Source organism: Rhododendron vialii, chromosome 7a, assembly GCF_030253575.1.
Source record: "Rhododendron vialii isolate Sample 1 chromosome 7a, ASM3025357v1".
NCBI lineage: Eukaryota > Viridiplantae > Streptophyta > Magnoliopsida > Ericales > Ericaceae > Rhododendron > Rhododendron vialii.
In genome coordinates this window covers 25,818,708-25,832,451 of record NC_080563.1, presented here as the reverse complement: position 1 = coordinate 25,832,451, position 13,744 = coordinate 25,818,708, and the positions used below count along the sequence as shown (strand labels likewise).

The 13,744-nt window shown below is 40.6% G+C and overlaps 1 protein-coding gene across 2 annotated transcripts in view; it reads right to left on the bottom strand.

Moving 5' to 3' along the window:
* Positions 1 to 13,744, bottom strand: part of LOC131334522 (ATP-dependent DNA helicase Q-like 2) — a 54,157-nt gene that overhangs the window by 33,804 nt on the left and 6,609 nt on the right. The window contains exons 6-7 of one of the 2 annotated variants that reach the window (XM_058369566.1): positions 12,985 to 13,092; positions 5,378 to 5,442 (exon numbers count right to left, since the gene is read on the bottom strand). In XM_058369566.1, the coding sequence (XP_058225549.1) occupies positions 5,378 to 5,442; positions 12,985 to 13,092 (173 nt within the window). The remainder of the gene's footprint in view (positions 1 to 5,377; positions 5,443 to 12,984; positions 13,093 to 13,744) is intronic. The other variant, XM_058369567.1, reaches the window with a different exon arrangement.

The window sequence follows — 13,744 nt, the reverse complement described above, 5'->3', positions numbered from 1 at the left end:
CATTCGTCACATATGATGTCATCCGAGGCGGTTACTCGAGCGTTCTCTCCACGCGCTAGCTTGGAGGCCAAGTAAACCTAGATCTATAAATACAAAGGGATACTCACCTGGAGAGGTATGCCATTCTAACCTAAACCTATATCTATATTCTTCCCCTGAGATCTAACTTGATCATCGGAGGGTCACTGGGCTATCCCAGCCCTAGTGACTTATTGCAAGTTCAGCAGCAGAGGCGCAGAGCTGCGGAGGAAGGAACCTAACCCGAACTACGGTCAAGGTCCTGTCAAATCAAACCCCCACGGGTATAGTACTTAGGGAAGGGAGGAATAAGGTGGGAATCAAAGAAGACAGGGGGCAGACACTTTGAGAGAACGAACATACTCCTTACCTCCGATGGGAATGTATCAATATGCAGAAGATCCTCTTTGGTGACTGTAGCAGGCGTGGATGGTAGAGAGAAGAAAGGTAGACGCTCAAGGAACGTGACATGCCTAGACACATACAATTTCTTGGACACAGGGTCATAACAACGATAGCCTTTTTGCAGGAGTCCATACCCCACAAAAACACAAAAAGCACAACGAGCACTGAGCTTAGTACGATCGCGTTTAGAAAGGAGAATAAAACAGGTAGAACCAAATACACAAAGGACAGAATTTAGGAACCTAACCATAAAGACGTTCATACCGGGATGAGCTAGATAGAGAAAAGGAGTAGGCATACGATTCAAGAGATAAGCTGCAGTAAGGAAAGCCTCGCCCCAAAATACAGCAGGCATATGGGTAGACAATAAGAGACTATGCAATGTTAAGAAAGTGACGATGCTTGCGTTTAGCATGCCCGTTTTGAGCGGGACTGTCAGTACAAGAAGATTGATGAATTGTCCCATGAGTGGCTAAAAAATCAGTGAATTCACCCAGGGAATATTCCCCACCCAAATCGGAGCAAAGGATTTTGATTTCTGTTGAAAATTGGGATTGAACCATTGCGTGGAAAGTGTGATAAACTGTGAAAAAATCAGATTTGCGTGTCAATAAATAGACCCATGTAAACCTGCTAAAATCATCCACAAACGAAACATAGTACTAAGAACCACCTTTTGTTACAACTGGGGAAGGTCCCCAAAAATCTGTATGAATAATTTGAAATGGAGAAGTAGAGACAGAAGTACTTTTATTACAGGTAACGCAGACATTTTGGCAAACTTGAAACCACTGCATTCTGAAATATCGCTCACTAAAATGTTTCCCAAACAACCAGACTTAAGCAAAAGTTTCAAACATTCACTAGATAAATGACCTAATCTAGAATGCCAAAGATAAAAAGAAGACTGCTGATCTAAACTAAAAGACAGCACGGCAATGGTAGTAGACTCAATGGGAACATGCAAAGTCTCTAAAACATAGAGATCTGCACCCCTACGCCCGGTCCCGATCTACTTCTTCGACGTCTGATCCTACACAACACAACCAGAAGAAGAAAATAAAACATCAAACCTAGAGTCAGACAATTGACTAATTGAAAGAAGACTATGAGGTCATTAGGGAACGTTAAACACATTTGAAATAGATTGTGAAGAAGATGAGGCAAGAAGAACAGAACCGATAGAAACCACATGTATAAGAGAGCCATTGGTAGTAGAAATACTAATTGGAGAGATGGGAGATACACAATTACTAAAAGACAAGGAAGGAGTCATATGGTGAGAAGAACCAGAATTGACTATCCATGTGGTAGATACGATACTTGCGGTATAAGAACCATGCAAACTGACTGGTGGTGGTTAGGACAAAAGCTTGTGAAGGACCCCCCTGAGTGGCAGCCACACAAAAGCACGATACTCTTGATACTGATCAAATAAGGGAAATGGTAGAGTGCCTGTACTAGTAGGAGCTACAAGGGCTGCAGGAGAGCGAGGATACTGCTGTGGGGGTCGAGAATACTGCTATGAGGATCGAGATGAGGAGGCCTGCATTGGAGAAGAGTTACGTCCGTTCGTCTGTAAAAGCTTAGGGCACACATTCTTCCAATGCCCCTTCTGACGGCAGAAGCTACACTCATCCATAGTAGTAACACGAGGCTTAGGCTTGCCTGTAACCTGCATCAAGTGTGAAGGTGGGGTGGGCAATAGTGATGTTGAAGGCACAACAGGCAGAGCAGGTGGAGTGGCAAGCACAGACTGAGAGGAAGATGCAATAGACATCACCTTAAATCGAGTTTTCTCAGCTATAAGTTCGCGAACTGCACCATTAATTGAAGGTAAGGGAGAACGATGAAGAATAGCCCCACGAAGAGCCATGAGAAACTGTACAAGGCACTCACTCTCACGATACTCCACCCAAGAAGGGAGACTAAAATTCAGCGGGTAGCATTTGAGCCAATTGATCCCAATATCGTGTCATCTCATTGTAAAACTCCTGAATAGATTTATCCAGTTGTGTGGCATGCCAAATGGACATCTCAAGGTCATACTACTTTGCAAAATTTGACTCAAGGTACAAATCCCTCAAGTAATCCCAAACTTCCTTAGCCGTATCATATTTGGAGAAGTACATACCAATGCTTGGTTCGACAAAATTATGAAAGCACGTGAGTACTTTTCTGGTTTCCAGTTGCCACTTGGCAAAAGCAGCTCAGAAGGCTTTACTGTAAATCCAGTAACATAGCCCCACATACCTTGCCAACTACAAAGTTCTATGCTTGGTTTGACAGAATTATGAAACCACGTGAGTACTTTTTTGGTTTCCAGTTGCCACTTGGCAAAAGCAGCTCAGAAGGCTTTACTGTAAATCCAGTAACATAGCCCCACATACCCTTGCCAACTACAAAGTTCTTCATAACAGTTGCCCAATACGAATAGCTATCCTCATTCAAATGAACACTTGTCAATCTATCCTCTGCCACAATAGAACAATAAAATATAAATACCCACAGAAAATCTGACTTCGTCACCAAATCAAAGAGTAATAGAGCTTCAACAGAGAACCAAACGCGGTGGTGCGGTGGTGATCGGCGAGAACCAGGACAAGTCGCCGGAGATTGGCAAGTTCAAGAAAGGAGTTGTTGTAGGTCGGCGAGTACAGGAGAAGAGTCGTCGAAGGTCGGAAAGTAGATGGGTGGTGGTTTTCTGCGACTAGAAGTCCTTCACGTTAGAGGAAACTAAGAGAACGTAGAGACAGCTGGAGAGTCACGTTAGGGTTTCTGGTAGATACGATTGAGAAAGCATAGAGAAGAGAGAAGAGGTGCAGAGAGAAGATATTGCAGCCTAGGTAGGCTCCAATATCATGAGAGCTTGCAAAGGAGGGAGAATGAGAAACAACGTATGTTCTATTGCATGATCCAATTGATTACAAGAATAACATAACAAGCTAAATTAAAAAGAAAACGGAGAAACCCTAATTAATTCCTAATTAACATTATGACTAAACTACCCTGGAAATAATATAACATTAACAAATATATACATTCACGGTATCCTAGTCCACCCATATCCAGTGGTTGTTTCTTAAGCTCCCGAATATGGTCTCATGGGTCCACCCATATCCCCTTGCAGCCGGATAAATCAACACCACCCCTTGGCACGATGTGGTAGAAGAGAGGGAGGCACCTGTTTTGCCTTTTTCCGGAGTCTCAGAACTCAGATCGGTGCCCTAAAATCTCGTCGATTATTGTCGTTGCCAGAGTCAGCGATGGCGCTTTGAAACTGGATAGTGGTGAAACTGAACGGTGGTGATTGGGATTGATGGTTTTTGAAGACAATGGGGGTGCGTTGGTTGTTGAGACCTCGGCGGTGGCCGTTGAAGACATTGGCGATGGTGGGCAACAGATGCGAGGACAGAAATGCACCACATTTATCTATTATCCCTCACTCATATCCACCCCAAAACAAACATGGGATATACTAATCCCCCTTTTGTAAACGTGGACCCCACCTTATATAACAATCCCCCCTCATATCATATCCACCTCTTATCGACCTTTCTTCCTTATCCACCCAAACCTTGAGTGTTTCAGGTGAAATCCTACTATCAAGCACTTTCCGGAAAGGGTAACTCTTCCTTTCCTTGGCAAGCAATTTGGAATGCTGTGGTGCCCTTGAAGGTGAGTTTCTTTGTTTGGTGTATGGCTCAAGGGAAGATTTTCACTATTAATAATCTAACACGAAAGCAAAGAGTTGTTGTCAATTGGTGTTGTGTAAAAGGGATGCAGAATCGGTCGATCACCTATTCATTCACTGCCCAGTGGCTTGGTAGATATGGACTATGGTGTTTGCCTGGTTTGGTTTGCAGTGGGCCATGTCTAGGTCCGTGATGGAACTCTTAATTGTTTGGAGAGGTGCTAGAGTAAAGAAGAGGAGGAAGCGAGTTTGGACAATGATTCCTTTTGGGTGATGTGGGTTATATGGCGAGAAAGAAACTCAAGATGTTTTGAAGGGGTCGAACAACCTTTGTTTAGAATCAAAAGTTTTTTGGTGATTAGGTTGTATAGTTGGGATAAGAGAGAGTGTAACTCTTCTCTTGATCTTTTCCTAGATTGGTTTGAGCTTTTCCATTCCCATGGGAGTGTATAAGGCCTTTTTGTCTTGTGGACTCTTTCTGTATACGGGTGGCATTCCCTTAATGCCTTATTTATAATATACTTATTTACTTATCAAAAACAAAAAATTCAGGATGTTCATGTAAGTTGCAAACTCTAACAAGCTCGATTATTAGCTCAAATCATGGAGATCAAGTTCGGAACTGTTGATTTAGGGTTTGAAACCTACTCAGTATGCTTGGAATCAAGTAAGAAATTCAAAGGCCTTAGTCGACCTTCAAAACAAGCAGATATAGATTATACAGTCGGTGAATCCCATTAGGGCTCAAAAGTCTTGAAATCGTGCCTCAGTCAAACAAGCCAGGCTTGCATTTGTGAGATCACGTGATTTCGTGCTTGTAACAAGTAGTCTATAGCTCAATTCAGGTGTATGGCACTCCAAATGTGCTGTAGGGTTTCGAAGTAGAATGTCGGGCTAGAGGTTCAAGATTTGCTGATTAAGGTTTCAAAATGGTGGTCTATTATAATTTCATCTCATACAACTTCCCAACCAACAATACTTTACGTCCAAGAACAAACGATGTAGAATAGCCTTGCATAGAAGGCCACCTACCCTAACAAAGCTCCTTTTCCTACTAGTAGAATGTTGTTTTGCATATAAAAAATCAATGATTGGCATTGGTGCATTTTCCTCATTAGTGCGTCCCAACGTGAACCCGATCAGTGAGTAGATCCTATCCCCCCTAATCTAACCAAGAATCAGCGATAATCATGATCAACTTTATTACAATGATCCAACTATGGTCTACAACTATGATGGCTAAAAAACCATGATCCTTACCAAAACTCGATCTAATATAAGCTGAATCACAAGTTGCTCTAATTCATCTTTCTTCATCTCAGGACCTGAAGAGAAAATAAAGCATTAGGGATGTTCAATATGGACCTCAATAACTACTAGAATAAGAACTAGTGAAGGAATATCACAGCAATTGTTTACAAGAAACTACCCAAAATTTCAATGACCTTAAGTGGACATTCATGCAAACATGATGCTTCAACTTCACCCATACCTCGTATTTGACATGAATGTTTGGTCTTTGGAAGTGTGTATGCAAAAACTGAAGGGATTTGTCTCCGTTATGGATAGCTCTGATTCTATAGCTCTTCGGTTATGAGTCAATCTCTCTCTCTCCGCTAGTTGTTAGCTGGTCTGGTCCAAGCGCGAATCTCTCTAGAAATAGATCTTCCAGTTGCTCTTCTCTCTCGTCCGCTTTGGCTATTGAACTAATCTTCTTCGAACCCCCAGGTTGAACTCGAAAAGTCCAAGCAATCTATGATAGACCCGACACTATAACAACAGAACTGAAAGCGCTTGTCCAGCCTATTTATATTAACTCATTGCGATTTTCCTACCACACCAGCTCCGATGAGAGGCAATGATACAAGCTGCAGTAGAGCAGACCAATACGGGAGGAAACTGAGATTCAAGGATTTTTTTCCGACATCCAGATGTAGCTCTGCTGGAAGGGTTCAAGAGACCGAAGTTTAGTAAATACAATGGAGTCGCCATGACTTGGGGAAAGAGCTCCTGAAGAAGTTAGCCTATGTCTTGTTTTCCAAGTTAGAACGTGGGGAATTTTCTTTACCAAGAAGGGAGTGATTGTCAGCTAAAGCAGAAGATGCAAGGGCATGCATATCCGTCTCATAAGAATCCTCCTGCACAGGTGGGTTGGTGCCTGGTGGCTATCCTAAGAAGTCCAATGGAAACTAATTCTATTTATGTCAATTGTTCTACAGGTTTCATCCATTGAAGCCAACGCTGATAAATGGACACACCCATCTTCCACATTTCTTCAAATCGGTGGTTGTAGTTGTTGCAGCAGGCTTACAGAAGCTATAAGAAGGAATATTTTGCCCTCTACCTCCGCAAGTCTAAGTCTTTTTCCCGTATTTCTTCATCTTAATCTCATTTTTATTTATTTTTCAACACTAATTAGTTGGACAAAATAATAAGCACCCAGTTATGTATTGTCTTGGAGCTTATGTCCTTCATTATGTTGTGTTTATGTACATATAATTGATAGTTTCAATGATATTGCGTGAAGGTATTTCTTGAGTGTTTACAGGTAATTTGCATTAATAAGGCGAATCCGAGAGCTGTGGATAACCCTCCGAGGTAGCCAAGGTCTTGAAGAACCAAGGAGGTCCCCTCCCGAGTCCTAAATGTTCATTTGGAGAAGTGTCAAAGTGTCCGAGGGAGGGCTAGAAGTCAAAAAGAAGAAAAAAATCAAAGTACATAAAAAAAGGTCTGTGGATTGCTATGGAAAAAAGTCTATACCAGTACATAGAAAATTTTCAAAACAAGACAAAATGTTTGTGGATTGATCCAGGCAAAATTCTGTACTAGTCCATAGTATGTGCGAACTCCAATTTGACTTAGTCCTCTAGGTTTTGCTTGGACTTATTGGGGGCCTATATAAGTGAACTCTGAGATATTTTGGAGGATTCCCAGCCTTCCACTCTCTCTACCCCTTTGGCTTTAGCAAATCATTTCCCCTTGTTCTTTAGCACATTTCTTCCTTAATCCTTGGAAGCTAGTTGTAAAACTCGAGTTGTAATAAGATTGTAGTTCTAAATTCTTTGTTTCGATTTCATCTCATAATCTTAGTTTGTTATATTCTTAGTTTCAATTCATAGAATCAATAGATTGAGGTTCGGTTGTGGGTTCTCGCAAACTAATCGGTTGTTTCTCACACCGAACTTGAATCTAACATTAGTCTTGGTTGTGGAATCCTTTGAGGTTGAAGATACAAAGGGTCTTTGGCTAGCTCTGCCGTATATATCTCCTCGGTACACTCTAAGACCAATCTTTTGTAATCACCTAAAGAATTAGCTACGTTTATACTTTTTAGTCCTCCTTTTAACCTTTCCGTAGCGAGTTCTTCGTTAATGGAGTAGTCGTTATAGGCTCGGCCTAGGGTGAGTATCACTCTATGGCCTAAGTGGGTTTACGATTCTCACTCGCAAATATCAAAGTTTGTTTCTGATCTAGGCTCATAGCTATCAATTATAAAACTCAAGGTTGTTATGTTTTTTATTATGTGTCGACAATCACTTTGGCACACATAATGCCTAAATCAATGTCATTTTAAGGGTTTAACAAACTTATATTCAAGCCTTGATCAAATCAAACACCAGAAAGAATAAAAGGGTTTTCCACTGCGAAATCTTCCAAGGGAGCAAAAAATTTCGTTGTGTCTCAATCGAGCAAAATCGTGAGAATCATGGATCTATTTGGGTTATGAGTGATGTAAACCCGTGGTTCCAGCTTTTTAGTTAACCACTTGCAAAGCATAGTTTTAAGTTTAATTTGGGGAAACCTAGTCTCAAAATCACCAAAATTTGGCAAAAAAAAGAATGTGAAAGTACACGAAGACCCCCTCAACTATAACTGTCAACTGTTAGAATATAGTATTGGTATTAGTCCCACATTGGTTAATGTAGTCTTATGTTATGATTTCCCATTATATAAATAAGAGTTGATTGTGTTAGGATTAGTTAACACAACACACTATACACTTTTCCTCATTTCTCTCACAACATGATATCAGAGCGTGATCCTAACCCACCCTAGACCCTAATCCTAACCCTAACAGCATCAGCCACCACTGTCGCAGGCGTGAACAGTAATCACGCGGTTGTGAACAGTGTTTTCTGGAAACCCTAGCCCCAAATACCTCATCTTTATGCCTCATAACCCTAACCCAGTCACCAGCAACTCCAAAACAGCCTTACCCAACCTCGAAACCCCTGAAATCGAACTTCGAATCCCCTGAAAATTGCTCGAATCTGCTTGAAACCCTATTATTCACCCTCAAAATCATCACCCAGTTACTGCAGATTGGATTTCGACCCTCAACGTTATCATATAATGCTCGAAATCATCACAGCAGCACTGTGTTATGTTCGGAACAGTTTGCATGTGTTCATTGGTTGCCGATTTGGTATATCCTCTGTACCTGATTTGTGCTTTGGTGGTCTACCAGTCAAGGTATTGTTGATTTTGCTATTCAGCTTGTCTTACTTCTCAAATCAGTATGGTATTGTTGACTTCCTTCGTTGCTTTCGGTGTTGGTTGTGCTGTTGGGTTTATTGTTAGTTGATGAGGTTTGGTGATTCGTTTCGTTGCTTATTTACTATTGGTTGTTGAATAGTGGCCACCAAGGTTTGATCGGTTGGTTGTTTAGTCAATTGATTAGTCGATTGAAACTGTGTGGCCATTCATTCTTTGGTTGCCTCTCCATTGTTTGGTAAAATGACTAAAGAGAAAACTGATTCTGCTTCCACTGTCTCTGGTGAGTTTGGTTCTTCATGCAGTCATGGTCATGGTCGCAGCCATGATTCTGGGTATCATGGTCGTGATTTTGACGAGCGTGGTAACATATCTTGTTTTGTCTTCTATTTCATTGAAATTGGGGGTGGTTGTTTGGTAATTGAAGTTGGTTGTTATTGGTCGTTGAAGTTGGTAGTTGAAATTGGTTTTGTTGGTCATTGAAATTATTATGTTGAATTCGTTCGTTGATTCGATGGTCGTTGAAATCGTTCATTGGTCGGGTGGTCGTTGAATTCGTTCGTTGTTCATTGGTCATTGAAATTATTTCGTTGAAGTCATTGAAATCGCTGAAGTTGAAGTCATTGAAGTTGGTTGGTTGTTGAAGTCGTTTTCTGCGTTGAAATCGTTGAAGTCGTTCATTGGTCGTTGCTATTGAAAGTTGTTCCATTGTTTTTAACAAATTGGTTGTTTTTCATTATTGCTAATAGTAGTTGAGATAATTGTTTCGTTGGTTGATATGTAACAAGCTGGAGTCTCCAGCTTGAGGGGGAGTGTTAGAATATAGGATTGGTATTAGTCCCACATTGGTTAATGTAGTCTTATATTATGATTTACTATTATATAAATAAGAATTGATTGTGTTAGGGTTAGTTAACACAACACCCTATACACTTTTCCTTATTTCTCTCACAACATCAACCACTCGACACCCTTCTGTCAAAAAGACCATTAAGATGAAGGGATCAACGTGGACAATTTCTATAGATGAGGGGGCCAGTGTGGGCAATTTTTTAGGGGCAAAATCGTCATTTTCCCTCATTCCGTTAACAGAGTTAGCCAATTTTTCATTTCATATAGTTAAGGGGGTCTGTATGGGCGGTTTTAAACGTTAAGGGGTCTCCGTGGAAAAAAGGCATAGTTGAGGGGGTCCTTGTGTATTTTCACCAAAAAGAAAATAAATTCACCAAAATTCCATCAAACTCAAGGGTTGGCTACCTATAGCTACAAACCACCATAAAGATCCATCGACAATCTCTCCAAAAAGCCATTCCCTGTGGATCGATCTCTGTCTTACCGAGTTATTTCGCAACCGATAACCAAAGCCTTACACTTCGGGCTAGTCAAAAGCACAAACCAAATGCATTGTACTCCATAAATCAAGATTGAATTTTGGGAACTTTTGAACAAGTGTCCATCTTTGCAATATTGAATCCAATTTATGCGGTATTTAAATCGATGGAAGCTGTCAAACCGCATTGTCTGTTATGCCAAAATTTTATTCCCATCCGAATGAAGCTTTCAAATCACAACATATTTTGTCTTATTTTGCATATATAATATGCAATTTGCCAACACAATCAGACTGCATGCCTAGATTCTCAAAGGGGAAGCAATACATGCCGAGATTCTCCTAGAGATGACAAAATAATTTGGATCCAGCTCAGAATTTTTAACTCCTTGTCATCCAAACACACACCAGAAGCAAACTCGGTTTACAATCGTTTGCCCATTTTATAAAACGCAGTATGGACAATGGAAACATGCTCCGACTCCGTCCAAATTGGGGCACTTGCAATTGCAGATATAGACCCCTGATAAGTGCCAGAACATATACAGGGAGGCCCCTAAATTTTTATTTTTCAAGTTCTTAATCCATGTTGTTGGACTCACTTTCGACTATTTTATAAGTTCAGGTCACTGGAGCCGTTTTTTGTACGAATTGGGCGTTAACTTGGTGGTTTTAAAGACACAAAGATGGACGGGGTTGCAATATGAGATACCCAAAGTGAGGAATAAAGAAAGAAACGCATTCCTAGAAGGTCTAGAGGACTTGGTTACTTGGAATCCTTCAAGAAAATCTATCGGATCCAATTTCGAAGGAAATACCAAGAGTTTGATACTTTGATTCTATGCTGAATTATGAATCAAGTTGCACAGCTCTCGGGATTTTGACCATGACTTCTTGGTCAATGGATTGGAAACCGAATTTAAAGGGCTTCACATATGAGTGAAAATACTAGTTCTACAAATCTAACGTTTCCTAGGTCAAACGGGCTCACCAGGGAGACTACCGGAGGCCTTATTACTTGATTAGGAACAATGACAGTCACTAGGTTGCTGGGTTTTGCCAAAATATTGGGTTCACCGCCAGCATTACTGCTTAACTTTGGGGATTCCATGACAGTTTACGACTTGCTTTGGATCTCGGCATTCAAAATTTGGAAGTGGAGATAGATGCACAGCTGGTTGTGCTGCTACTAAGTAATGAGATCTCTCCTTTGTACCAACTTAGTGCCTTGCTACATGATTGCAGATTTCTTATGCAGAAGATGCAAGTGGAATTGGTGAAGCACATCTACCAGAAGGCAATGCTTGTGCAGACAAGTTGGTGCAAAAGGATAATAGTCTATAGTTGGGCTTCATATTTTTGCTGTTAGGCCCTATGATACACGGACACGGGTACGAGAATTGGGTGCGGGTACATATCCAAGGGTCGGACACCTCAAAACTGAAAATAGAGGATTCGGGGATATGTATCCGAATTCGGACACGGGTGCGGGGATCTATTGAATATTTATATATATAGAATTTTTTATATTATTTATTGAAATATATAAAATTATTTTCCAAAATATAATCATTTAATTTGAAATTTTATTCATTCCAACAAATACAAAAAAGATGCATACTAAATAATAAAGGATAAACCCATGTTTTAATGGTCCATTAATAAATGAGATGTCTTATGGCCAACTCTGTGAGAAATACAAGTCTTAGTTGAGCCAGCCCACTTAGGCCCAACCCAAACAAAGAAAGACCCACTACATAGTAACAAAATTACAGAACCCTAAAACATATATCTACACGCAGCAGCAGCCCAACCATAGCAGCAGCTCTTTGACGTCCAGGTCTCTCTCTCTCTCTCTCTCTCTCTCTCTCTCGACGGTGACGATCTGCTCTTCCTTCGACGGCGATGATCTGCTCCGATGAACATGGTCGTTCAAAAAGAAAGCCAGAGCATCCATATCCTCACACAAGCACCACCAGAAAAGCCCATTTAGAGATTTGGAGGTAGAGTTCATCGAATCCTCAAGCTTTTTTTTATTCTGTCTTCACTCTTCAGTCTTCACTATCACCATAATCTTTGAACGTGTCCGATTATTTCCCACGAATCCGGCACGAGTACCCGTACCCGTGTCGTGTCGTGTCGACACGGGTACTTCGCCCAAAAACATGGATCCGTGTATCATAGGTTAGGCCAAATTGTACAAGTAATCTCCTATTTAATGATGCTCGAGGGGTTTTCTATCCCTGTTTTGTAAGAACTCTTATTTAGCCTTATCAGATCCACTGCAACCACACACACACACACACACAAAAGATCCTACCAACCATGTGCGGCTAAACTCCTCTATGGTGTTGATGAAACCCTTTCCATATATCTGGGCTAAACTCCTCTTGTATACATTTAGAGGTCAACTACTCAAGTCACAAGCATGTGATGTTGAAGTATTTCTTGCTTCATTTCTAAGAAAAGCTTTTATCTTCCCATATATCTCGGGATTTTGTTTTACGTGATTGCGAAATCATAGTAATACAATTTTTTTCTTTGATTCGTTTATTGTTCGGTTAAGATAGGCTATGCTAGGTAAGACGATTGTGTATTAAGACCATTCGTGCTACACTGATTAAGTCTTTGCTAGTATTCTCTTGCATGTGATAAACTCACATGATTCGAATGGTTCTCTTTACTTTATATTAAATCATCGTTACGTGGATAGGGTGGAATAGAATTCGTAGATCTTTACTCCACTGATTTACTTTAATATTTGTATTCTAAGCTTTTAATTTCAATTTTACAAAAAAGCAAATCAAATTACCTTTTTCGCCGACAGAATTTAGATTAGACATTAATTTGGAGGTAACGTATACTAAGCCTTTTCCATGCTCAGACCAAAGGAGTACCACTATAGTACTATACTGTGGATTACTAGTAATAGCTCATATTATTAACTATTTTCCGGCAAAGAAAAGTAATACCACTCCCAGATACACCCAATTCATTATACTTAGACAGATGTGAAAGGACGCAGCAAAGTAATAGAGCTAACCTACACCCTTGTTCTTAACCTTCATTTTGTCCACCAATTGCAACATCGTTAATCGCTGGTCATTCTCTTGCACATCGTGCACCACAGATAACAAAGATTTTGCATGTCCTGAAAATTGATAAGCATAAAAGTCACGCAAAGCATGAACTTATAATGACAAAGTGTTCTGAAAAGTGCCCCAAGAGTTCAACTAGATTTCAAACTGATAACATAATGCAACCTTCAAAAGACAAATAAATATCAGATGGATCATAAACAAGCTCAACAATTGTGTACCATAAAAAAATGGGAGTGGTGCAGAGGTGGAAGGAGGAGCGATGGCGGGGAAGTAAAGGCATATAGAAGAGTCTAAGATTTGAAGCACCTATGGGGGCTGTTAGATATCTATATCTATAAAGGGGCCGGTTCTGCTTACACAACATTTAACACTTCATCTCGGCCATTGATTTCAAAGGCTGAGATTAGAACTTAACAAAAACATCTCTCTCCCTAAACATTACCGCACCCTAAAATTACCCATCTTCTTCCCCAAAACATTCACACACCACTATCACCAAACCCTAACCCTAGCCGCCACCACTCATCTTTGGCGAGGCCCTCTCCGGCGAACCCATCTTTGGCTAAGAGAGAGAGAGATTCCAAAGACCCATCCACTGTCCCTTGTAATTTCTGATTCCACCCTCCGTAATGAAAAAGTAGAAGAGTCCCATGAACAGATGGGTAACTAGATCAATGAAAGCGATTGGAGTTTGGAAATCTC